The 24791-nt window shown below is 52.6% G+C and overlaps 1 protein-coding gene across 2 annotated transcripts in view; it reads right to left on the reverse strand.

Annotated features, from left to right (window-relative positions):
* The window catches only part of PRMT8 (protein arginine methyltransferase 8), a 70843-nt gene that overhangs the window by 37478 nt on the left and 8574 nt on the right, over nucleotides 1-24791 (reverse strand). For both annotated transcript variants that reach the window (XM_070790286.1, XM_070790285.1), the window contains exon 2: nucleotides 3323-3508. In XM_070790286.1, the coding sequence (XP_070646387.1) occupies nucleotides 3323-3508 (186 nt within the window). The remainder of the gene's footprint in view (nucleotides 1-3322; nucleotides 3509-24791) is intronic.

Consider the following 24791-nt stretch of genomic DNA (forward strand, 5'->3'; position numbering starts at 1 on the left):
ATCTCAGAGGTCATGGGGCCAGGTCGTGGGGCCGGGCCCCTCCCCTCTGCACACAGGGACATCTGTCGCTTCCCCACTCCTTTCTTCTCGAAGAGGCCGTGGGAAAGGATTCACGGTCCTCCTCTCCCTGTCTCCTGCCTTTCCAAGGCCAAGCGTGGAGTCAGCTCTGGGGGAACCATAGGATGCAAGACCAGAAGTTTTCAGAATTACCTCCCACTGTGCCCTCCAACCTCCGACGGTGCCCCCCCCCCCCCCCCCCCCACACACACCACACTGGGCACTTGTTTGTATTTGCAGACGAATCAAACCCAGTCCTGCCCGGACCGTGTTTCCTAAACACTGGCTGGTCACTGTGAATCAGCGAGCTGGCGGTACTGCTGCCGGCCCACGTGAGGGGCTTGTTGATGATGGGAGAAGCCTGCCAAGCAGTCAGCTCGGTTCCAGGTGGGCTATGAGATGTGGGTCTTGTCCAGACTGAGGAAGTAAAGACATCCCCATGAGCCGTCTGGCATAGAGAGGGGATCTCTGGTGTCTGATAACAGAGAAATGAACAGGTGCTCTCTGCAAAGGATCACAGGAGGAGGCCATCCACAGGCCCTGACCTCCTTTCACAGCGGACAATCACGGAGACGAAAGGGCTGGAGGGGAGTTTAGGGGTAAAGGAAAGCTAGTTAGCCCCCGCCACTATTAAAGACCCCTGTGTTTCCCCAGGGGCTAGGATCTAGGAATGACAACCCCATGACAACCAGAAGGATTCCAACTGGGTCATCAGAAGTACTTCCTGATGCAAAGGTCTGGTAAACTATTCTAGGACAGGTTACTAGGGAGAGATGCAAACTGCATGACCTGAATATAGATCCTTTCTCTACTCCAGGTTCACAAGCTCACTCAGTCCGCACTCTACTCATATGTGTTCATAAGCAGGTGTGAGTTTTCTAGTGACGCATGGAATGGAGGGAACCTGGTCATACTGTCTGCAGGGGGTGAGCCTGGGTGGCTCCCCCCAGGGGACATCAGATGCTCCAGATGCCCGGCCATGGAGGGACCAGCAGTGCCCAAGTGAGGAGATGAGCCTCTAGTTCAACAAACCTGTATGAATCAGAGAGTGTGCTGAGTGCCTGAGTCAGAGGCCGGGAACCCTGTCCTGAAGGAATCGTAGAGGTGTAACAGCTCAGAGAGAGCATCCTGCCCACATGTGTCGTGGTGGGCGGGGGGGTCAAAAGGAGTGGGGCAGATGGGAGGGGCACACCACAGTCAGCTGGTCCCTAACAGGGAGCCCAGGGGGGGCATTTGGGGACCCCCAGAACTAATGCCCCGGTGGTTCAGGCGGTAAAGAATCTGCCTTCAATGCAGAAGGAAATGGCAACCACTCCAGTATTCTTGCCTGGAGAATCCCATGGACAGAGGAGCCTGGCAGGCTACAGTCCATGGGGTTGCAAAGAGTTGGACACGACTGAAGACTGACTCAGAACTGCTGCCTCTTCCTAGGATCCTGCTCTGAGACAGGTGCCCACAGTCCCAGGCCTGTCCTTTAATTAGAGGTAGGGTCCTGAGGAGGGAAGCTCTTGAGAGCACCTTTCCTGCCTCCCTAGGACAGGGCTCCATCCACCATCCCCACCCAGATAGAAAAGAAAGAAGAAAATGTTAGTCGCTCAATCGTGTTCGACTCTTTGCGACCCCATGGACTGTAGCCCACCAGACTCCTCTGTCCATAGCATTCTCCAGGCAAGAATACTAGAGCAGGTTTCCATTCCCTTCTCCAGGGGATCTTCCTGACCCAGGGATCGAACCCAGGTATCCTCATTGCAGGCAGATTCTTTACCATCTGAGCCACCAGAGAATGCGAGCTTCCCAAGCCCAGTGGGAACTGCCAAATGCTGCAGGCTCAGCTGCCCAGGGCTCCCTCGGCTGGGACCCTGGAACTAAACACAGGGCCCAGCCCCTTCCCTGCAAAGCCCCATGCTCTGATGTGGAGAGCCATCTTCAGGGGGCTCAAACCCCTCCACCCACTACCTCCATGGGAAACTGCAAAGGGACTGGCAGGAACAAAGCCAAAGTTTCCAGAAAGAGAGAAAGAAAGACCCACACTATACGGCCTAGAAGTTAGGAATGAAGCCCCCAGGGCCACAAACACGAAGGTTTCATTTCTAGCTCTGCCAAGTATCAGCTTGAGCACCAAGGAACCAGCAAAGATGAATGGAGGTGGATAAGATTCTTAAGGTCATCTAGCCTCATCTGTGAAATGGGGACAAATAAGAATACCAACCTCGTAGGGTTGGCCTGAGGAATAAATGAGTCAGTAACATGAAACGTGGGGAGCAACACCCAGTGTGGATGGAGTAGGCACTCAGGAAAAGAAAAAGCTGCCTATGACTTATTAAACATGCTTTTGGCAATGCAGCATCACTGTTTGGATACAGGAAGGGTTTACAGAAGCATCTAATTGAAAGGGGAGCTCAGAGACTTCTTTTGAAAAAGCATTTGCATAGCAAGCGAGCCTCTGTTCCTTTTTCAAAACGTTTTCGTGTACTGTAGGGGGATCATATAAACACTTCCCTCACAGAGTGCCTGGGGCTTCGATGCAACGACACGGATAGCTTGCTAAGAAGAGCGGCCAGCCCTGAGTACGCATTTGGCTCATCTCATGTCCGTTGTTTGTTTGGAGTGAGGAGGTGCTGGAGGTGGTGGGGGAGGGAGGTAAGAAACACTGCCTGTGCCCCTGCTGTAGCCAGGAAGCACTCGTTAGGAGGCTCTGTTCTGTTCCGCAGCTAACATCAATCTCCCCTGCTATGGAAGAAGACAGCATTTAGACATAAGGACTTCCTGAGAATCAATCAGGGTGTCAGACAGGCCCAGGTTCCCAAGGAAGCCTGCTGACCCTCCCTGGAGGTGCTCATTCGTCCAGGGAGAACTTGCGGACCCGTGGACGCCTGAAGCCAGCACATCAAGATGCCAGAAGGACCCCAGCTGCAAAGCATCTGGTAGCAAGGACCAGAGATGTCTGGTCTTCTTGGACCTTCAGGCTCAGGCTCAGAAAGAGGCGAGGATACCGGACCATAAAACAAGGACCCCGGGAGCATCTCTTCCTCTCTGACTGAGAAACACCCAGACACATGCTTCCCCTTGCTCACCGGCTCCAGGCCTGGCCCTGATCTCTTACCTGGGGAGCCTCCAGGATGGAGACAGGCCCTTGGCCTTGAGCCTTGGGGAGATCTCCCTTAATGACAGCAGAGAACCGCATGCAGGATGCTGCCCTAGGAAAAAGTGCGGTCGCCGCAGGACCCAGCTCGCCTCGCTTGGCCACCAGCGCAGGACGCCATACCTCGTGGATCCCAAAGTGGGCGTAGGAGTCAAAGTAGTAATCCCTCGAGGTCATCTCCTCCGGGTTCAGCAGCTTGGACATCTTGCCCCGTCCCGGGCAGCTGGGCTGAGTGGACACGTGGTGGACACACTGCACAGGCTTGGCTGGGACGACCGGCTGCGGGGGCTGAGATGGGGGGCTGCTCACCTGCAGGAAAGAGGAGGGGCAGGTGTGAACAGCGGCCACCTCCTGCCCTCTGAGACTCCGCCCTCCTTCTTCCTCTCCCTTGGCTCCCCCAGTCCAGCTTCCACCAGCCCCAGCACCCAAGGTGACGAAGGGATGGTGTCCCCAAGCTGATGGTCGTGCTGTGTGGGTAGCAGTTTGCTTACCTAGGAGCCAAACCTACCTGTTGTTTAGTCACTAAGTCGTATTAGACTCTTTGCAACCTCATGGGCTATAGCCATCAGGCTCCTCTGTCCATGGGATTCTCCAGGCAAGAATACCGGAGTAGGTTGCCATTTCCTTCTCCAGAAGATCTTCCCAACCCAGGGATCAAACCTGTGTCTCCTGTATTAGCCACTGAGCCATCAGGGAAGCCCCCTGAATTTAACCTAATTCTGTCTCCTACTAGTTGGTGACCTGGGCAAATGTGTGCCTCAGTTTGCATATCCGTCAAATGGGGACAATAATACCTTTCCTTAGAGAATAAAGGGAAAGAGGTAATAGCGTCACATAGCACTCCATAGCAGAATGGCTGGAGTATGGATCCCAAGGGCCAGCCCCCTTAAACATGAAGCCCTGCCACTCACCAGCTGTACAACCTTGGCCAGAGTTATTCACCTCTTGGCGCCTCAGTTTCCCCAACTCTAAAATGGGAATATAAATGTCCCCACTTCGTAGAGCCGTCCTGAAGACTAGGGAAGGTGGTATCTGGAAAGCGCTCAGAGAAGGACCCAGGGCACCATGAATGTGTTTGACGAAAACAAATCCCACCTGTGTTCTTAGGCAGTTCAAGCCCCTGGACTTCTTTCCAGCCCCTGGCCCCTGAAATGCAGGTCTCTTGGGTTCTGGCTTCTCACACCTGTCGTCTGCCCTCCCCCAGCTTCTGGTTCACTGTTTGACTCTGAACTTCAGCAGAAGTTTGCTCTGAGCTGCAAGTGCCCTCACTGACAGACAACCTCCTGCAAGCGCATGGCCCATCCCCGGTTCCCTGACCTGATAGCCAGCTCAGTTCCACCTCCCTCAGCTGCTGCACGGCACTGATCAGTCCCTCCTCCTCCACCGGCTAAGGGGAGGGCAGAGGAGGAGACAGAAGCCCAGAAGTTCAGGTTTCGTTGCAGAAGCATGATTCTGCCAGGAGAAGATTGCCTTTCCCAAAGTGTAGGAAATCCAGGTGTCCCGAATTTATAAAAGTCTACTTTAAGTGATGAGTTAATACATGTAAAGAGTTTAGAACAGTTTCTGCATATAGTAAGTGCTTTATTATATGACCTATCATTGGTTAATTAATGCTGAAGCTGAAGCTCCAATATTTTGGTCATCTGATGCGAAGGGCCGACTCGTTGGAAAAGACCCTGATGCTGGGAAAGATTGCAGGCAGGAGAAGGGGACGACAGAGGATGAGATGGTGGGATGGCATCATCGACTCAATGGCCATGAGTTTGAGCAAACTCCAGGAGATGGTGAAGGACAGGGAAGCCTGACGTGATGCAGTCCACGGGGTCACTAAAAGTAGGACATGACTTAGCCACCAAACAACAACAACAATCATTAGTAGTAGTAACACTATTCCGAGTACACTAACATCTCCTTATTTATGCCTCAGTCTTCTCATCTGTGTGCTGGGTCAACACAGACTTACTATCTCCTCTCCAGCAAGGGAAACAGGGAGGTCCTAGGACAGAGCAAGATCAAGAAATCCGAGTCCATCCCCTCCACTGTCCTGCAGGCATAGCCCCAAGACTTCCCAGAGCCCTGGGCTGGAGGGGAGCGAGCTCGAGGGGGTGGTGATGGTCCCGTTTTCCTGGTGTATCTAGGCTACAGCCTCTGGGAAATAAGCAGACTTCCCAGTTTAGCAACATCAGATTCCAGGTCGGCGCTATCCCGGGCTGTCTGGTAGTGGAGGCAATGGGCTGCCTCATTAGAATGCGGCAGGTGCATCCACCCTCCACTTGGGATGTTGGTCACGGTCTCTGGGAGGCTAAAAATAGACTGTGTCAATTGCACACTCCCGTGCTGGCTGCAGAGTCACCTCTAACGCTGGAGAGGGCTCTGTGCATGAAGCTGACCCCAATCTTGACTCCGTTTAAATATATTAAGGAGATAGTCCCAGCTGGACTGGGCTCTCCCACGGTCAAGGTCACAGGGGCCTCCTGCACCCCTGAGCTCCAGGCAGCTGAGTCCAAGGTCCTTGCCACAGGCTCCATGAAATTCTTTCCCTGGTGCCAACTTACAAAGTGCCACCATGTGCCTCCCATTGCATCACGAGGCAAATGATGGATGGATTCAGGGCCGTTCATCTCAATAATCACAGGTCCAGGGGACAAGGAGTTGACTGTGACCCAAGCCCTGGTGCCAAGGCTGTCAGCCCAGCTCAGCCTCCTGCAGAGACAGGGGACTTGCGATCTGCCTATTGGCAGCCAGGGTGCCCTGTCCCAGGGGGCTGGGGTGGGGAACAGCAGCGGTATGTTACCTCCAGGCATCGCCGCCTGTTTCATTCCACAAACACCCACTGAACTTTGGCGGCCGTGAGTGCTGTGCATCCAGTGGAAGAAACAGACATGCAAGTACTGTACCCTCAAAGGACTCGATCTAGTGGGAGCCGGAGGCCCTTGAGGCTCCACTGGATGGTGGAGAAAGATTTGTTTTACAGGAAAAGCTCAAGCAAACCGCTCTGGGCCGGGGCAGGGGGGTGGGGGAGGGTGGGAGCGGGGGTGGAGGGGTGGGGGGTGGTGCGGGTTCAAAGTACAGAGAAGTCACTTCAACTGGAAGATTCTGAGAGACCTGAAATCTTGGGGCTTTCTCCATGGATTTTGGTGGCTGAGGATGACGGGAGGGAGTTTTAGAAGGACTAGAAGGACGTGAGAGTTCTAGGAAGGCGTGGCTTCAGCAAATAAGAAAAGGGTGGAGAAGCAGTGGAGCTTGTTCGGGGAACATGGCTGGGATACTGGGAGATCGGACTGGAAGAAATTACAGCCAGGTGCCGTCTATGGGGTCTCACAGAGTCGGACACGACTGAAGCAACTTAGCAGCAGCAGCAGCAGCAAGAGGCTGTAAATAAATACGAGATTGAGAGGGAGCTGTTGGTGGTTTGCAACAGGGGAGCTCTAGGGTTGAGCTCTACTTGAGCTCTAGGGTTGAGCATCTACTTGCCAGTAGATGTGCTGGCAGCCTGCGGGGGGCGGGTGGGGGTGGAGAGCGGGCAAGGAGGACGGCTGTGGGGGAAAGTAGGGCTGGGAGGCAAAGTGCGAGCCTCCGAGCCGGTTCCAAAGTCCAGATAATGAGCCACTGAGCCACTGTGGTGTCAGAGGGGCTGCCTGCCAGAGAAATCGCAGAAATAGAATCCACAGGAGTTGGCAACTGTCAGAAGGGAGGGGAGAAGAGAGATGCTGGAATCAAAGATGACTTCAACATTTCAAGCCTGGCTGACTAGGATAGTGGTGGTGACACAAAAGAGAAACAAGCAAGTCAGCAGGAAGAGCCTGCCGGGGCCAGAGGGGAAGAGGTAAACTTCGATTTGCCTGTGAGAAGTTGGACACGTCACTGCACAGTACGAGGAAAGATGTCCGGCAGGCAGGCGGTGATGTCGTCCCAGCCGGGAAATGCCATAAACACAGCCGGAAGGTCAACGGGGAACTGAGAAGCACGTCTCTGACACATGTGGCAGCGAAGGTTAATATCCTTCACACGGTGGAATCGTTAGCTGCTCGGTCGTGCCTGGCTCTTGGCGATCACATGGACTGTAGCCCACCAGGCTCCTCTGTCCGTGTTATTCTCCGGGCAAGAACACTGGAATGGGTAGCCTTTCCCTTCTCCAGGGGAATCTTCTCGACGAATTTAGGGATCGAACTCGGGTCTCCTGCATTGCAGACAGATTTTTTACCCCTTCAAATGGAGGGAGCCCTTACAAATCAGCCAGAACAAGAGGAACATCTCCAATTTAACACTGAACAGAGGATCTTACAGTCAGCTCACATGAGGATCACCACAAATGGCAAATTAACATGCTGCCAGAATATTCAGTCTCTCTGGAAACCAGATAACTTCCAGTGAACACGGAAAAGTTATAACTTTTAAATTCCAAATAAGCGCAACTCTCTCCCTACCCACTCCAAAAAAAAAAAAGACTAAAACGGCATTTGCAATGATTGCAGAAAAATACGTGCTTTTGGATACTTCCAATACTAGTGAGACTTTTTGGGAAAATAGTTTGACAAAATGCATTAAAAGTGGTAAAAAGCACAAATCCTTTAGCACAGCCATTCCATTTTTTTGGACTATATCGTAAGGAAAGAATCATGGATAATCGTAAGCACATCGCTGTAAGAATTTGGTGATGACTCTATTCATCACCGCAGGAAATGAGTCAGGGGCTTCCCTGGTGGTCCAGTGGTTAAGACTTTGCCTTCCAGTACAAGGGGTACAGGTTTGATCCCTGGTCAGAGAGCTAAGATCCCACATGCCTTTTTGCCAAAAACACAAAACATAACACAGAAGCAATATTACAACAAAATTCAATAAAGACTAAAAAAAGGAAGAAAGAATATGAGCCAACCTGGGGTTTTCACAAAACAGAACTGATTGTACAAACCACGGAGCATCTACACAGCCGTTTCAAATGTGGCGGAAGAGTGTTTAATAACAGAAAAGTGATCGTGATGAACGGTGGGTTGAGGAGCACCAGTGGGAGAAGAGAGAGCATTTTTAGAACTGAAGCCTCTTCATGCCTGTGAGTGGGGAGGGGAGGCCCGGGGAAGGTCCTAGAGTCAGTGGCAACTGTCACAGCGTGTTGGGTTGTGGACAGTTCATTCTTTTCACCCTTGTGCTGGTTCACGTATTTTTAAGTGTACGCCATGAACCAGTACGAGTTTTGTGAAGAGCCGAAAGTAGAAACACTGGAACCGTAATCCCAGACCTCAGATGGAAGCTTAGGCTGGCTCTCTGGATTTGGAGGCCATCTGCAGAGGAGGGGGCCTGAGGGGTTCACTTGGGAGAGATCTCAGGGAAGAGGGTAGAGGGGGTGAGGATGGGGCAGCGAGAGAAGCACCCTCCTCTGAGGACCATGGAGGCACCAGGGGACACAGAGGAGAGGCTCAGGAGGACATGTCCTCACGCCTCTGGTTCTGTGATGGCCCCTGCTCTGAGGACATGCGACCCAAGCGCTGCACTCCAGCAACCAGACAAGACACCAGAACAAAGCCAACCTCATTCAGCCTCTCGAATCCAGAAGATGCTGTGCTCAGGAAGCTGTATATTCAACTCTAATGCAGGAGAGGGCTCCAGCATGAAGCTGCCCTAATCTTGACTCCACTTAAATATATTAAGAAAGAAAAAGTTCCAGCTGAACCAGGCTGTTGCATGGTCAAGGTCACAGGGGCCTCCTGCACTCCTGAGCTCCATTCTACTCTGAGTCCAAGGTCCCTTCCATGGGGCTCCCTGAGGCTCTGTCTGGTTCTGGTAACATTTTCCACATGGCTATCTCCTGCCGTACCCTGCTCTGACCTCCCCGCTCCTCCGCAGGGCCCTGGGCTCAGGGCACTGCTCTTGTGGAAAATCTCGCACTGCTGCCTGCTCCCCAATCTGCTCAGGGTCACCTTCCACTGAGAGGATTTGTGACTTTGTCTTCTATTCTTAGCGCCTACTGCAGATCAGGACTGCTCGGATGCTGTGACCTGCCCCCAGGTCTGGCCTCTCCCAGGGCGTCTTCAGCACAGCTTCTCACCAGTACTTCTCACCTGTCGTCTCCCTGGCCCACCATGTTCCACTGCAGTCAATAGGCCCAGGCTCCTAAATGCTGAGAAATTAGATAAAGGGCTGTGGAAACACCGAAGCTGGAGACTGGAGTAGGGCTCCCTGCAAAAGTGGTGTCCAGCTGGTCTTCAAAGGGTGGGTGGGAATTCCATGGGCAGGGCTGGGTATTCAGAGACAGAATTTTTTACCTAACCCCACTTCCACCTGAAAATGAGGGTAGATGATAATGGTGTTGATGACGGTGATGGTGGTGATGGTGGTCATGATGGTGGTGGTCATGATGGTGGTGATGATAATGGTAATGATGGTGGTGATGGAGATGATCGTGGTCATAATGGTGGTGATGGTGGTGATGATGATGGTAATGACGGTGGTGATGGTCATGATCATGGTCATGATGGTGGTGGTCATGATGGTGATGATGGTGGTGATGGTGCCGATGGTGCTGATGGTGATGGTGGTGGTGGTCATGATGGTGGTGATGATAATGGTAATGATGGTGGTGATGGTGATGGTGATGATCATGGTCATGATGGTGGTGATGGTGCTGATGGTGCTGATGGTGATGGTGGTGGTGGTGGTCATGATGGTGATGGTCATGATGGTGGTGGTCACGATGGTGGTGGTCATAATGGTGGTGATGGTGGTGATGATAATGGTCATGATGGTGGTGATGGTGGTGATAATGATGGTGATGATGGTGGTCATGATGGTGGTGATGGTGATGATGATGGTGGTGATGATGGTGATAATGGTGGTGATGGTAGTGATGGTGGTGATATGATCCTTAACAGTGACTGAGAGCCCACTGTGTGCCAGGCACTATGCTAAGCACTTCACAAATATCCCATAAACACCTCGTAATAACTCAATGAGGTAATGAAATTTACAGGTGAGGAAGCTGAAGCTCAAAAAATTCAATCACTTCTTAAGCCCAGAGTTAGTGAGTACCAGTGCCAACACAGGAACCAGTTGTTGTCTGTCTGACAGCAAAGCTGTGCTCTTGACCCCGATACTGTGGTTGGGCCAGTTCTGTCCCACCAAGCTCGACAGCTTCTGCTGGGAGCCAGACTCTGCACTCAGAAGTAGGTAGCAAAGCCAGCCCAGGCAGGAAGCCCAACCTGGGGTTTGGGGGGGAGGGTCAAAGGTCATGTGGAAGCAGAGGACAAGCCCTCGGTGGAGGCTGGCACAGGTAGGCACCTCGCCAAGGTGACTGAGTTCCAAAGCGAGCAGACAGCGAGCTCCAGGAGAAGTTGGGGTCTATGTGAGGAAGGGGATGTGTCTAGGGTCACGTGGGCAAATCTAGAACTGGGACCTCTAGGAAATGGGAGGTGGGGAGAGAGGAGGGAGAGGATAAGGAGGGTGAGGAGCAGGGAGGCCAAGAGCCTGCAGGCGGTGGGGGGCCAGGGGGCAGCCAGCCCTTCTGTACCAGGCAGCTGAAGCCACCTAAGCCTGCTGGGCTATAAATGGCTGTCACTGGCGCCGGCCCAAGCCGAACGAACGATTTTCCTGAGAACAAAAGGCGCCACTGGAGGTGCCAAATCCTGCTCTGTCTCTAAATGTCAGGAGAGCTTTTTCTAACCTGAGCCTGTCCTCCGCAGCCGCCTGCCCAGCCTGAGGCCCCGCGGAGGGACAGAAAGGGACCTGCAGGGGTGGGGCACCAGAGGGGGAGCAGAGGAGGGCGTGGGAGGAGGAGGGCTCCCAGCCCAGGTCTCACAGCCTCGTCCTTCCCAGCTGTCTTCTTCTTCTCCCTACCCAGCCTGGGGTCACCCTTTTCTCCCCCTCATCTGTATTGACTCCCAAGACTGCGATCTTGACCGTGGTCCATGCAGCTGATAGTGACCCAGAGCAAGATCTTCTGGCACCATCTGTCTGCCTCTAGGAAGGGGGTCAGAGCTCTGCTGCAGGGTGACCATCCTAAGGGTGCGTGTCGGGCAGCACCCAGGCAGGCATGGCTGTGTCGGAAACCGGGGACTCCCCTGTCGCCCACCACTGCCATGACCACACCACAGATATCCAGCTTTCTTGCCTGCCTTGGGCCAAAGACGGGCCTGGTTCCACTGCTGCACCCATGTTTCCTATCACCTGGGCTGAAAGAGGAGGAATCAGCAGAGGAATGTTGACGTCAGCCCCCATCACTCTGGAAGGAAGCACAGTGCAGTGGAAGCCAGGATCCAGCTAGCTCCCTGTTCCTCACCCTGCGGTGAGAAGCCTGACAACCCAGCGATGGATGGGGAGAGGGTTCTAGAGGCTGCTGGTCCCACAGGGCAGAGTTGTCTCCCCAGGCATGGCCCCTGTGCTTGTTCATTTGTCAACAGTCACTTTCACGCACCTCCCTTGAGTTGGCTTTTTAAAGGCACAGAGACCCCTGGGGCAAGGCCAGACGCTGATCCTGTCACAGACTGGTATCTCTCCAGTGCATGGTGTGAAAGTGTTAGTCACTCAGTCGTGTCCGACTCTTTGCTATCCCGTGGACTGTAGCTCACCAGGCTCCTCTGTCCATGGAATTTTCCAGGCACGAATACTGGAGTGGGTTGTCATTTCCTTCTCCAGGGGATCTTTCTGACCCAGGGATTAAACCCAGGTCTCCTGCATTGCAGGCAGATTCTTTACCATCTGAGCCACCAGGGAAGCCCGTTATATGGTGTCCCTGACTGCAACTCTGGCATCTCAGCAAAGCCCACCCCACATGCTTTTTTCTAACTTCAGACTCACGCCCCTTCCAAGGCTATGCTCCCAAGAATGCCCTACCCCCGGGTCTTGCTGCCCACCCTCCCTCTCTCCCAGGGGCTCACAGAGGGGCCTCAGGGTGGCTCTCGCTGGCTGGTCCCAGGTCCACTAGCAGCAGCAGCCACCACTTGGAGGCTTATAAGAAACGCGAGTACCCGGACCTCACCGGAAACACTGAGTCTCTGGGATGGGTGGGTTCCCGCAATCTATCCTAACAAAACTCCTGCCTCCACCCCCGGACTCTACTGCGTCCAGAGACTGAGAACCACTTGTCTGCAGCTGAATTATTTTCACTTTGTTTCCCACAGAAGATATACTCCTGGAATCAAGGGTTCTGTGGTTGAGTGTGGGGAAAAAAAAAAAAAATCCAAAGAAATTTCTTTTCTTTCCCTGCTTTCTTGAGATCAAATTGACATATATCATTGTGGAAGTTGAAGGCATATACAATGTAACAATTTGCTGTATGTATAGACTACAAAGTATAAAGCGATTTCTTAATTGCAATCCTCTTAAGCCTTTAATTTGCTAAAACGAATCCTGAATCTCTAAGAGGCAACAAGGGTGTCTGCATGCGTGTGTGTGTGTGCTCAGCCGTGTCCAACTCTTTGAGACCCCAAAGACTTGTAGCTCGCCAGGAGAAGGAAACGGCAACTCATTCCAGTACTCGTGCCTGGGAAATCCCATGGACAGAGAAAGGTGTCTAGTGCTACCAATTTAATAGCCGGGGCATCCTTTTTTCCTGAGAGAGCTATAGTTGTCTCTAGAAAGCAGCGTTCTGAGGGAAATCACCTGGGGACTGACTGACTGAGGACCATATACATCAGTCACCTTAGGGTGGGGGTCAGGCCCCTCCTCAGACTGACAGAATCTGATCCTCTGGGGGTCAGGACGGACAGCCTGCACTTTAACCAGCTCCTCCAGGGCTACCCATGAAGCCTGGTCCAGGCAGGACTGGGGGCAGCTGCCCACCTTCTCCATCCCTCGGTGACCCTCTGCTGCAGCCCTTGGAGGCCAGCCTGGCCCTGTCTCAGGGCCACTGCGATCCCCAGACAACGCCAGAGCTGGCCAAGGTCATCTGAAGGAGAGGCAGCCACGGCTTACAGAAAGCATGTTGGCTCTCACAGCCAAAGGACTGGGGTTGGGTGAGGGTTCAGCCACCTGCAGGCTGGGCGACCTGGGCCAGCCCCTAACTTATGGTCACGGCCAGAGTCACAGTGCAGCTCAACTCCAAGGACGTGCATGGTGTCCCATCGCTTCCTGGCAGCACCAGGCCATCTTTTTGTGGCACAATAGCCACACCTGCTTCATGTCGGGGGGGCATTGCCGCCATGCGGTACCCCCTCCATCTCCCAGATCTGGAACTGCTGGGAAGGAATCTTTTGGAGCTGTTGGGTCTGACCTATTTTTTTTTTTTTTAAATAAACTGGGGCTGTTTTCCAGCTATTAGTCACTTTTCTCCCAAGCCTCCACATATTAAATTTTCTTCTTATATCCTCAAATATTTTGGCTGCAAGAGATGTCAGGTTAATTGGATGCTTGGCTCCTGGTTCTTCCTCCTGAATGGCCTTAAACAGCAGACCTGCCATGTGCCCCAACCCCTCCCCCTTTCCCCTCCCCACTTCCCCTCCCCAAGCCAACAGGGGCCTGTCTCTCCTTTGACTGGAAGGACACCACCAAGCTGCTCTCTGTTTCCTTTATGGACAGATGTGCAGAAAGACCATCTCCTCCCCTGACCCTCATCTTGCCCAGAGTTGGATTAAGCCCTCATCCCGGATTTGGATCACAGCATCCACGTGGGATGTGAGCCGGGCAGGTGACTCTACACTCAGCCGGGGTCGCCATGGAGACAGAGGGTATCAGGCAGAAGTCACATGCACACGGGGCACCTGTGGGCTCTGGTCTTCATTCTCTCTTTCCCTATTCAGGTTATGATGCAAACCCCATTTAACCTTTCTGACCTCCAGCTTCCTTCCCTGTCACATGGCAATAATTATGTGTCCAGACTTTTACAGGGTTTCAGTGATGACTAAAGACATCTCGTGTATAAACATTCAGAGGAAATTCTGAAGTGTGGTGCAGGAGGACCAGGCGTCCATCTCCGGCCATCTGACTCTCTGCCCTGGTGCTATTTTTGGATGCTCCCTGGGCTCTTCTCTGGCACTGGACATGGTGGCTTTGGCTGCTCGTAGAGCTCTGTTCCTCTGCCTACTGGACTCCGGTCCTCACCCTCCACGCTGTCTGCTCCCTGGGCTCCGTTCTGCCCCTCCTCCCCAGAGCTTTCTGAGAACTATGCAGTTGCTGTCTTCAGGAACATGCCCATCACGGAAAGTCAGTCATTTTCTGCAGCCCCGACACCTGTTCTCTCCTGCTGCTTCTCAATTTCCATGGCATCTGCTGGTCCGAAGCTACTGGTTACGTTCTGTTCCGTTTTGTTGGCAAAGGGTCTCATGAAAACTGTCTCACAACTGTGGGCACTGGGAGCTTCCCTGGTGGCTTAGTGGTAAGGAATTTGCCTGCGATATAGGGGACACAGGACATGCGGTTCAATCGCTGGGTTGGGAAGATCCCCCTGGAGGAAGGCATGGCAACCCACGTCAGTATCCTTCTCAGAAAAATCCTGTGGACAGAGAAGCCTGGTGGGCTTTAGTCTGTGGGGTCGCAAAGAGTCAGATGTGACCAAAGCAACTGAGCACACACACATGTAGGTATTGAGTCTACAACGAAGAAGCAGATTCCTTCAGACCAGTAAGCAGACCTTCCGTGTCACTGTTTCTCTCTTCATACTTGGCACAGTGCTGGGGCTCAATAAAGACGTGTTGATTACAGCATCCTTGCATTCATCTGGGTCAATGCTGCCCTTCATAAATATATTATGCAAGGTTCCTTCCCACCGTGCAATCAGAGACCTTTCTTTCCCCTTTACAGGGCAGAGAGGTGGCAGGAAGAAAGACAAAACCAAGACAAATAACCACCAGAATGTGAATAATATTCAACATTCTTTGGAGGGTTCGGTAGTGCTTCTAATATCTTTACTGAGAAGTGTGCTATCTCCTGGGATTTCTAGAAGGAAATATCTTGCAAATACAGAATGCGTTTACTAAGCCCCATCGTTTCATCTGTAGAGTCTACAAGTGGCTTCAAGTACAGATTCAAGTGTGTTCGTAGATGCTTTTCCAACAATCTCTTCACACTCAAATGCTGCAAAGATAGAGCTGCAGATAACAGTGCCAAGGTTCAGAGAAGCTGACTCTGCCCCCATGGCAGGACTGGTCAGGATCCCAGAGCTGGTCCCTCACAGAGACTCTGGCCCCATGATCTGTCTGATACGCCAATGGCTGGAGAAAAACAAGCTACAGAGTCTTAAGTCACAAAGAAAATCACACGTTGCTGTTGTTGCTGTTCAGTTGCTAAGCCATGTTCGACTCTTTGAGACCCCAGGGACTGCAGCATGCCAGGCTCCCCTGTCCTTCACTATCTCCCAGAGTTTGCTCAAACTCATGTCCATCGAGTTGGTGATGCCATCCAACCATCTCGTCCTCATCTGCAAGTTGTTGGCCAGAACCAAAGCCACATCTGCTTAATCCAGATTTTCATCTGGTTTCCATGGACTCCTCCAGATACTTTCCACCCAGTTCCCGGAAACTGATTTGCTTTAAATATTAATAAATATCTCTCCACTCAGATTCTTAGCAGAGGTGACTGACTCCTTTAATCAGAGGCTCCCAATGTGAGTATTGACTGAAAGTACAGATGCTCCAGCTAGAAAGGGAACACTGTCAGCCACCCAATAATATCCAGATCTACTCCAGAGTGGCCTCAGATTAGCCAATGGCAGATCCCAGGAATCTGGGTTTTTCAAAGCACTCCCATGCAATTCCGAAGATCAGTTTAAAAGCTGGAGAAAACATATGAAATAACAGTTTTCAAGACACTGAACACCAGGCAGTGAAAAACTAGATCTCTGGAAGATGAGAGACAAGGCGGGCCTACGATGACCCAGCTGCCCGGCGTGTCTGAGCTGTGCTGTGGGGAATGGGAACACTCAGAGGCAGAGCGATACATCTGTCCTTGGTGGAAGAGACAAAGGTGGGAGTCAGGACAGCAAGGCAGCTAGAGTCTGCAAGGCAGAGTGCTGGGGGGCAGAAGGCTCTACAGTGAGGCAGCTTTGGAGAATTGGAGAGAGAGTCCCTCCAGTCTTCAGCCAAGGCTGACCAAATCGTGCCTGTGAGGACGCTACGTGAGACCAAGAAAATACGTGCAAACAAGATAAAGGGACTGCTGGGACTTCCCTCGCAGCCCAGTGGGTGAGAGTCTGCCTTTCAAAGCAAGGGTCTCAGGTTCGATCCCCGGTCAGGGAACTAAGACCACACGTGCTTTGGGGCAACTGAGCCAGGGCCCTTCAACTAGGACACAACATAGCCATAATTAATTAATTATTTTTAAACTTCTAAAAAAAAAAAAAAAAAAAGATAAAGGGACTACTTTAGTTACTCACATAGAGCCAGGAAGAGCTCTTGTCCCTCTGGACCAGAGTGGAAAACCTCATAAATTCTGAATACTCTGAAGAGTTGGGTTTCTTTTCCCCCCTTCAGTGATAAAAAGTTAGCCCTGGATTTAAGACTGCGTGAGAGTCCCTTGGACAACAAGGAGATCAAACCAGTCAATCCTAAAGAAAATCAACCCTGAATGCTCATTGTAAGGACTGATGATGAAGCTGAAACTCCAATACTTTAGCCACCTGGTAAGAAGAGCTGACTCAATGGAAAAGACCCTGACGCTGGGAAAGATCGAGGGCAGCAGGAGAAGGGGCAACAGAGGATGAGATGGTTGGATGGCATCACAACTCGATGAACATGAGTTTGAGCAAGCTCCAGGAGATGGTGAAGGATAGGGAAGCCTCGAGTGCTGCAGTCTATGGGGTGTCAAAGAGTCGGACACGGCTTCAGTTCAGCTCAGTCACTCAGTCATGTCCTACTGTTTGTGACCCCATGAACTGTAGCACACCAGGCTTCCCTGTCCCTCACTAACTCCTGGAGCTTGCTCAAACTCATGTCCATCGAGTCAGTGATGGCATCCAACCATTTCATCCTCTGTTGTCCCCTTCTTCTCTGGTGTCATCTATCAGGGAAGCCCAAGAATACTGGAGTGGGTAGCCTATCCCTTCTCCAGTGGATCTTCCCAACGCAAGAATTGAACTGTGGTCTCCTGCACTGCAGGCGGATTCTTTACCAGTCGAGCCACCGGGGAAGCCCAGACACAACTTAGTGACTAAACAACCATCTCCACCAAGGCCAGATGAGAATGGTGAGCCCCGATGTTAACTCACAATGTCCAGCAGTTGCAGAATGAGCACCCTCGTTGCTCCTCTGAGCCAGCATCTCCACCCAGAACTCATGCATTCATCCCCCCAGTATCCACTGCGGCCTTCTGGAGCACAGGCATCCGGCTGCCATGATGAGGGTGGCCTGGCCAGGGCAGGGGCAGAAGCAGGGCAGCAGGCCCAGACAGAGTGCAGCCAGGGTCTGACCAGAGGCAGCAAGAGACGGAGGAGGAGACGCAAGCCAACGATATGAACAGGGTAGAATCGGCAGGACTCTGTGACAGATTCTCTAGGGTTGGGGTCGGGGAGGTGAGTGTAGAGAGGCTGCTAGTGTGACTCCTGACTTCTGGCCTGAGTAAGGGAGGATGCACTTGGAGTAGGAACAGATGTGCAAGCTCAGAGGTAAACGTAGGGAGCATAGTTTGGGTTATGTAGGACTTGAAGGGCCTGCCAAACACTGAGGAAGAGGAACATAGCCAGGAGTGCAGGTCTGGACGTCACAAGACATGGGGGAGGAAAAGGTCACCCAGGGATGGGGAGCAGGGTTCAGCATCACTCATGGGGGAAGCAAGAAGGATCCAGGAAGTCAGAGTTGTGGGAGCGGAGGGAGGAAGGACACAGAAGCCCGAAGAGCAGAGAGCATCAGGGAAAACAAAGCACCAACAGCGTCTGATGCCATCGCCATCGATCGATCAGGTGAGATTAGAGGCCGTTGCAGTTGGTGACAAGGGGATCTCCAGGGCCCGTGGTAAGAAGATGTCAGGGGAGGATGATGCCAGGGCTGGCTGTGGCATTCTCCCTCCTCCAGGCCCCCGGCCTGGCGCTCGGCCGCTGGCACCAGCCAGGGTACCAAAGAAACACAACATCCTGGCTCAGCCTGGATCCTGGGAGATAAGCCAGGTCCCAGCACTTCAGAAATAATGGTCCAGCAGTGCACACAGGGGAAGACAAAGAAGCACGGCGCTAACGGACTCGAGACGCAAACCTTCTCTTTCTTCTCCTCCATCCCGTACTCGTTAACAACAGGCTAGACCTATGGCGCATCAAGTGTCTGGAGGTTAAGGCGCAGCTGCTTGAAACTGGAATCACTCCAAGATCCAGGCCCGCAGAGTCCAGAACTAAGAAGCTGAGGCTGCCTCCCCCAGAGCCCTTCATCTCTCTCAGACTTTATTTTCTTGGACTCCAAAATCCCTGTGGATGGTGACTGCAGCCATGAAATTAAAAGACAGTTGCTCCTTGGAAGAAGAGCTATGACAAACTTAGACAGCGTATTCAAAAGCAGGGACATCACTTTGCTGACAAAGGTCTGTATAGTCAAAGCTAGGATTTTTCCAGTAGTCATGTATGGATGTGAGAGTTGGACCATAAAGAAGGCTGAGCTCCTAAGAACTGATGCTTTTGAGCTGTGGTGCTGGAGAAGACTCTTGAGAGTCCCTTGGACTTCAAGGAGATCAAACCTGTCAATCCTAAAGAAAATCAACCCTGAATATTCACTGGAAGGACTGATGCTGAAGCTCCAATACTTTGGCCACCTGATGAGAAGAGCTGACTCATTGGAAAAGACCCCGATGCTGGGAAAGATTGAGGGCAGGAGGAGAAGGGGGCAACAGAGGATGAGATGGTTGGATGGCATCTCTGACTCAATGGATATGAGTTTGAGAAAACTCTGTGCTGCAATCTATTGGGTCACAAAGAGTCAGACATGACTGAGTGACTGAACAACAACAACAACACATCTCTCCTGCCTAAAAAAGAAACAGCCCTGGCTCTCAGCAGCGCAGAAGCCCCAGCCTGGGGAAGGGAGGCGGCTAAGCCATCAGGCGGGGAGCAGAAGAGGAGGCGGAGGTTTCCAGAAGGTTTGCTCCCCAGCCCGGATAAACACCTCCCTATCAGCCTTTGTTCAATTCAGGACCCTAGGAGAGGTCAGCTCCCCACCAAGCCCAGACTGGCGGCTCCTTTTCCCTTCCTCCCAAACCTCCACTTTCTGCGCCACCTGCCACCGAGAGGGGAAAACATCTCTCGTGTTCAGCAGCACGAGTCCAGCACACGTGGGCACGTCTGGAAGGGGAGCCACGTGGAGCGTGGCGATGAGCTGTCTCCATCTCCGCTGACAACCTAGTAAAGGGGAAACGAACACAAAATTGCCCGGGGAGGCACCTGGGACAGCTGGGGAACCACAGCAAGGTTTACAACTTGCATAAAACACCCCCCTTTCCAAAGGCACTCAAGATCTGGTCTCCAGCTCGTTCAGGGGTTCCCCGAATCCCCACAGACAGAGGAGCCTGGTGGGCTACAGTCCACAGGGTGGCAGAGAGTCAGACACGACTGAAGCGACCTAGCTCGCACACATCAGGTGGGATAGACGAGGACCAATTCAGGTATTTTTCACATGGGTGGCTGAGAGGCAGAGGGCAGATGGCACCAGAGTCAGGGCCTCGGGCTTCTGGGCTCTTTCCATGCTACCTGGTAACCACCCAGGGCCCGAGAAAACAGAGCAAAAAATACAGGAAGGCCAGGGCCGAGACTCCTCGGGGCTTAGGATGGAGCCCGACTGCCTGGACTAGGGCACACGTAGTACCTTCCAAAGGCGGGGGCAGAGCCAGAGCTCTGGGTTCTGATGCCGAAGCAGAGCCACAAGAAGCAAGGGGGATGGGCACAGGCTTGGCCAAGCATCAGGGAAGCCTCCAGTAAAACCACCAGAGCTGTCCTTGTGGACAGAACCCCAGGGCCCGGTTGCATCGGCAGCCCAGCCCGCTGGTTTGACTTTCTTTCCCTCCTGGAGTAGAGAGCATCTTATTGTTAACTTTATAAATAGCAGAGTGAATGACAGTGCCAGCCTAAGACAACTGTGAATAAAGGAGGCTCAGGAGAAGCTGGGCGAGAAGTCACATCCCCCTGCAGAGTGCTGGCCCTTGAGCCGGAGCATGGGACTCCAGAGAGCCTGGGGCTGGGAGCCAGAGCCTCAGGGTGGTTCAGATCCCTGGTCTGGACACAACCACCCACCCTGCTCAGCTCCTGCTCACATCAGCCAATGATGAGCATCAGGCCCAGTGGGAAAAAATACACTGGCTGATGCAAACCAACATCTGATGCAAACTGTGGTGTTGGAGAAGACTCTTGAGAGTCCCGTGGACTGCAAGGAGATCCAAGCAGTCCATCCTAAATGAAATCAGTTCTGAATTTTCATTGGAAGGACTGAAGCTGAAACTCCAATACTTTGGCCACCTGATGCTGAAGCTGAAACTCCAATACTTTGGCCACCTGATGTGAAGAACTGACTCATTTGAAAAGACCCTGGTGCTGGGAAAGATTGAAGGCAGGAGGAGAAGGGGACGACAGAGGATGAGATGGCTCAATGGCATCACTGACTCAACAGACATGAGTTTGAGTAAACTCCAGGAGTTGGCGATGGATAGGGAAGCCTGGCGTGCTTCAGTTCATGGGGTTGCAAAGAGTCAGACATGACTGAGCAACTGAACAGAACTGAATTGAACTGATGCAAACCTCCAACTCCTGTGCTTCAAGTGAGGTTTTTCAGGGGAGGCTTCACGGTCTCTCTGCCTCCTCCTCCCACCACAGAAGTCCAGGGAATTCCCACAGCCCAGGCACAGCCCTGACCTCCCCCAGCCCTTTCTGAAACTTAAGGCTTGCCTGTTCAGGAGGGTATTAAACGTATGCTCTCCCAGGTGGCTCAATGGTAAAGAATCCACCTGCAATGCAGGATAGGCCTAAGATGCAGGTTCAGTCCCTGGGTCAGGAAGATCCCCTGGAGGAGGGGCATGGCAACCCACTTCAGTATTCTTGCGTAGAGAATTCCACAGACAGAGGAGTCTGATGTGCTCCAGTCCGTGGGGTTGCAAAGAATCAGACAGGACAAGCGACTGGGTATGCACACACTTGTGTATCTGAAAATTGCTTCCCCAGTTTGCACAACTGTCCCCGTCTCTCTGCAGTCCGGCCTTTGCTGCTTGGCGGTGAATATCTTTCTGGGGGCAGCTTACCTGCAACCTTTCTTTGGGTTGGGGGATGATGACTATGACCATGGAGACTTCCTTTTTAGGGGATGCTGTGTGAATGACTGACAATCCCAACCAGTGTCAAAGGAAGGGCGCCATAATGATTTAACACCAGCATCTATAGAACGGGCTTCCCGGGTGATTCAGTCAGTAAAGAATCTGCCTGCGATGCAGGAGATCTGAGTTTGATCCCTGGGTCTGGAAGATCTCCTGGAGAAGAAAATGGCAACCAACTCCAGTATTCTTGCCTGGAGAATCCCATGGACAGAGGAGCCTGGAAGCCTGCAGTCCATGGTGTTGCAAGAGTCAGACGCAACTTATCAATTGAACCACTACCACCATCCATATAACACTGTCCATGCGTGATCATTCATAGGACAAAAGGTTTCTAACCTCTAACAGGTATCAGCCCCTATGCTAGGTGCTGGGATCCAATGGTGAACAGCACAGACAGAGCCCCTGCCTTCACAAAGTTTATGGTGGACTTGTCAACGAGGAAGTCAGCCAATGAGTACAGAGTGCTACACACTGCGACTGTTGTAGGATCTGCAACACAGGTAGGATCACATGGTGGAGAGTGGGGAGAGCTAAGTCTGACTTAAATGAGGGAGTGGAGTCGGGGAAGGCTTCCTGGAAGAGGTGGCATCTAAGGTGAGATCTGAAGGAAGAGTGATGAAGGAAGGTGATGAGAGGAGGGAGGCAGGTGAGCGTATCTAGAGTGGAAGGGAAGGACATCAGAGAACAGCGCTCTGGGGTGTGAGCTTGCAGAGCCGACTAAGTCCTGGCAAGGAGGTGGGACCTTCTGCAGTGATAATGGAAAAGCCATTGAAGGCGTTTGAGGAGAGGGGTAGCACAGTCTGGCCGCCACTTCAGAATGCAGGTCCGTGCTGCTATGAGGACAGAGGAAAGCCAGGGGCAGCTGGCGGGGGTGGGGATGGGGGCGGAGGGGTGGGGTGTGCATCTGGAGCAGATGCAGAGAGTCAGGCAAGAGGTGGGCGACGTGCCCGGGACAGCCAAAGTGGGACCCAAAAGAGGAGGACAGAGTCAGGGCAGAGGACAAGCCAAGGAGATGCAGAATCACTGGAATCGCCAAGGACACAGGACTGGGGCTTGTTCCTCGGGTGACTTCACACCCCAAGATGAGGATCAGGAAGAGGGGGCAGACATGGGAGGAGGTGATGCTCCCGAGGGACCCTGTGAATCTGAGGTCCCTGAGAGGCACCGCAGTGGTTGCGACAGGGGGGAAGCCAGACTGAACGGTCCAAGCTTGGGGCCCAGGTCTGGGCTGCAGCTGAGAAGCACCAGCATATTGGAGAGAGGGCGTGAGAGGGTCTGGAGATGGTGTGTGGAGCAAGATGGGAAGGCCACCTACCCCTGACCTGAGGAAAACAGCATCCGGGTTCCGTAACAAAGGTCGTGCATCAGCTGCAAAGCCGGGGCTTCGGACCTCCCTGACACTCAGATCCATCTCTATGATGTCTCCTCCCTGGAATCTTGTGCCCCACGTACAACTCTGCCCACCACACTGAGTCACCATTCCCTGGCTCCATCTCGGAGCTCCAGGCCAGCGGTGAAGTGTGTACCTGGTGTGTGCTACCTGCAATGAACTACAAACCACACGTGATAAGTTCATAAGAGCGGGAACACGTGCTTCTACAGATGTCTGTCCACACCCCCTCGCATAAACACGCCCGCCACCCTGCTACCTGGATGAGGTGGTTCACACCCGCTCTGCACTGAAATCCAAAAGCACACTTCATGCTTTGAACTATAAATCGTCCCCTAAAAGCAAACCAATAGCTGAGCAAATAAACTCAGAGTTACAACAGCGGGGAAGAAGGAGAAAACATGTGTCGAGTTTCTATTTTTCTGTCTTCTCTCGCGATCGTGTTTAATCCTTGTTTGTGGACTGTGAAGTGGGTTTTAATCCCACAGAGATGAAGATAAGATGATCAGACTCAAGGCTGCCTCCAAAACCTTCCCCACCTGCATCCTGGGACCGTAGCTTTCATTCTGGAAAGCGGGGAGCAGAGAGACTTTCCAAGAGAAGGAAGTTGGCTGGTGTGCATGCAATGCGCAGGTTTATCTCCTTTATTCATTCAATAAATATTCATCAGTTCCCCACTCGGTACCTGAAGGCGAGAGTTGAACTAATGTGCATTAATAGAGAACATCCCTTAATTAGGAGCCCATTTAGGCTGGCAATGGGCTGCAATCATTTTCTGGGGATCCTCTGATTGCGCCTCCTTGGAGAGCGGCTGTCATAACTGCCTGTCAAGAAGCGATGAAGCCCTTGGATGTCACATGCCTGTGAGAATTGCAGCCTTTCATTTCCTGGCAGCCCCAGCCGTAAAGGGCCACCCCTTTCCCTCCCTCCAGCTAACAAGAGAGGATCCTTCACAACAGAGCTGCAGGTCAGGCCCTGATGGAGGCGTTTGCTAATCGCTGCTTCCTTTAGAGTGGTCTGCTCTCTACAGTACAACCCTCCAGTCAAGCCTCACCCCCGGTGAATACACTCTCCTGGGTCCATGGTCAAGAGGGCAGTGTGTTTAACTTGGTATTTAACACCCGATGTGTGGAGGGAGACTGGGCCACACCTCTGTCTTCCCTTCCGCCAGGCCTCAGTTTCCCTCTCAGGAATGTGGGGAGGGGGGCTCGATCCAGTCACAGACCAGTAGGAGTCGCTCTCATCCCAGGAGCAGGGCTTGAGGGGGGCCCAGAGGAGGCTGAGAGGTCTGCAGTGGGTGCTCCCTGCTTCTCTCCATCTCTAGGGGCTCCATGAGATTTTGTTTTCATGCTCTGGGTCTTGCAGACACCAGAACCCTGGACCCCAGCATTGAGTGTGCATGTGGAATGGGGTAGGTAGGGCAGCCCTTGGGGCTTGGAGGACCCCATCCCTCCTGAGAATGTTTGAATCGGTGAGTCCATCACATCAGCAGGGGACACCTTTTATTCATCTGTGTGCCGCCCTGCTCCTTTGAGACATTGCCAGAGAAGCCTGGATGATAAATCAGAGCTTGTCTTGAGCATCTCCCTGTGTGCCAACGTGAGCTTATGTGAAGTCACTTGTTTAATCCTCGTAACAGCTTCATGGGAAAAAAGTGCTACCACCATATCATAGATGATTAAACTGGGCACAGGTGATCGTGAGGCCCAACGGGCTGAGGTCTGAACCCCAGGGGCAGGGCTCCAAACCTTCGCACAAAACTGCTTTGGGCCCAGAAGCCAGTGACCCATGTGGCTTAATTGTTTGGAAGGTGCCCACAAAGTCTTCACCCCTCCAGTCCTCCAGAACAGCCCTTCATGGAAGCTGGCAGTGGGCTCACGATGCTACCACCACAATAAGTCTCTGGCTACAGGAGGAGAAGAGGATGACAGAGAATGAGATGGTTGGATGGCATCACCGACTCTATGGACATGAGTTTGAGCAGGCTCCAGGAATTGGTGATGGACA

The sequence above is a fragment of the Bos indicus genome, chromosome 5 (assembly GCF_029378745.1).
Source record: "Bos indicus isolate NIAB-ARS_2022 breed Sahiwal x Tharparkar chromosome 5, NIAB-ARS_B.indTharparkar_mat_pri_1.0, whole genome shotgun sequence".
NCBI lineage: Eukaryota > Metazoa > Chordata > Mammalia > Artiodactyla > Bovidae > Bos > Bos indicus.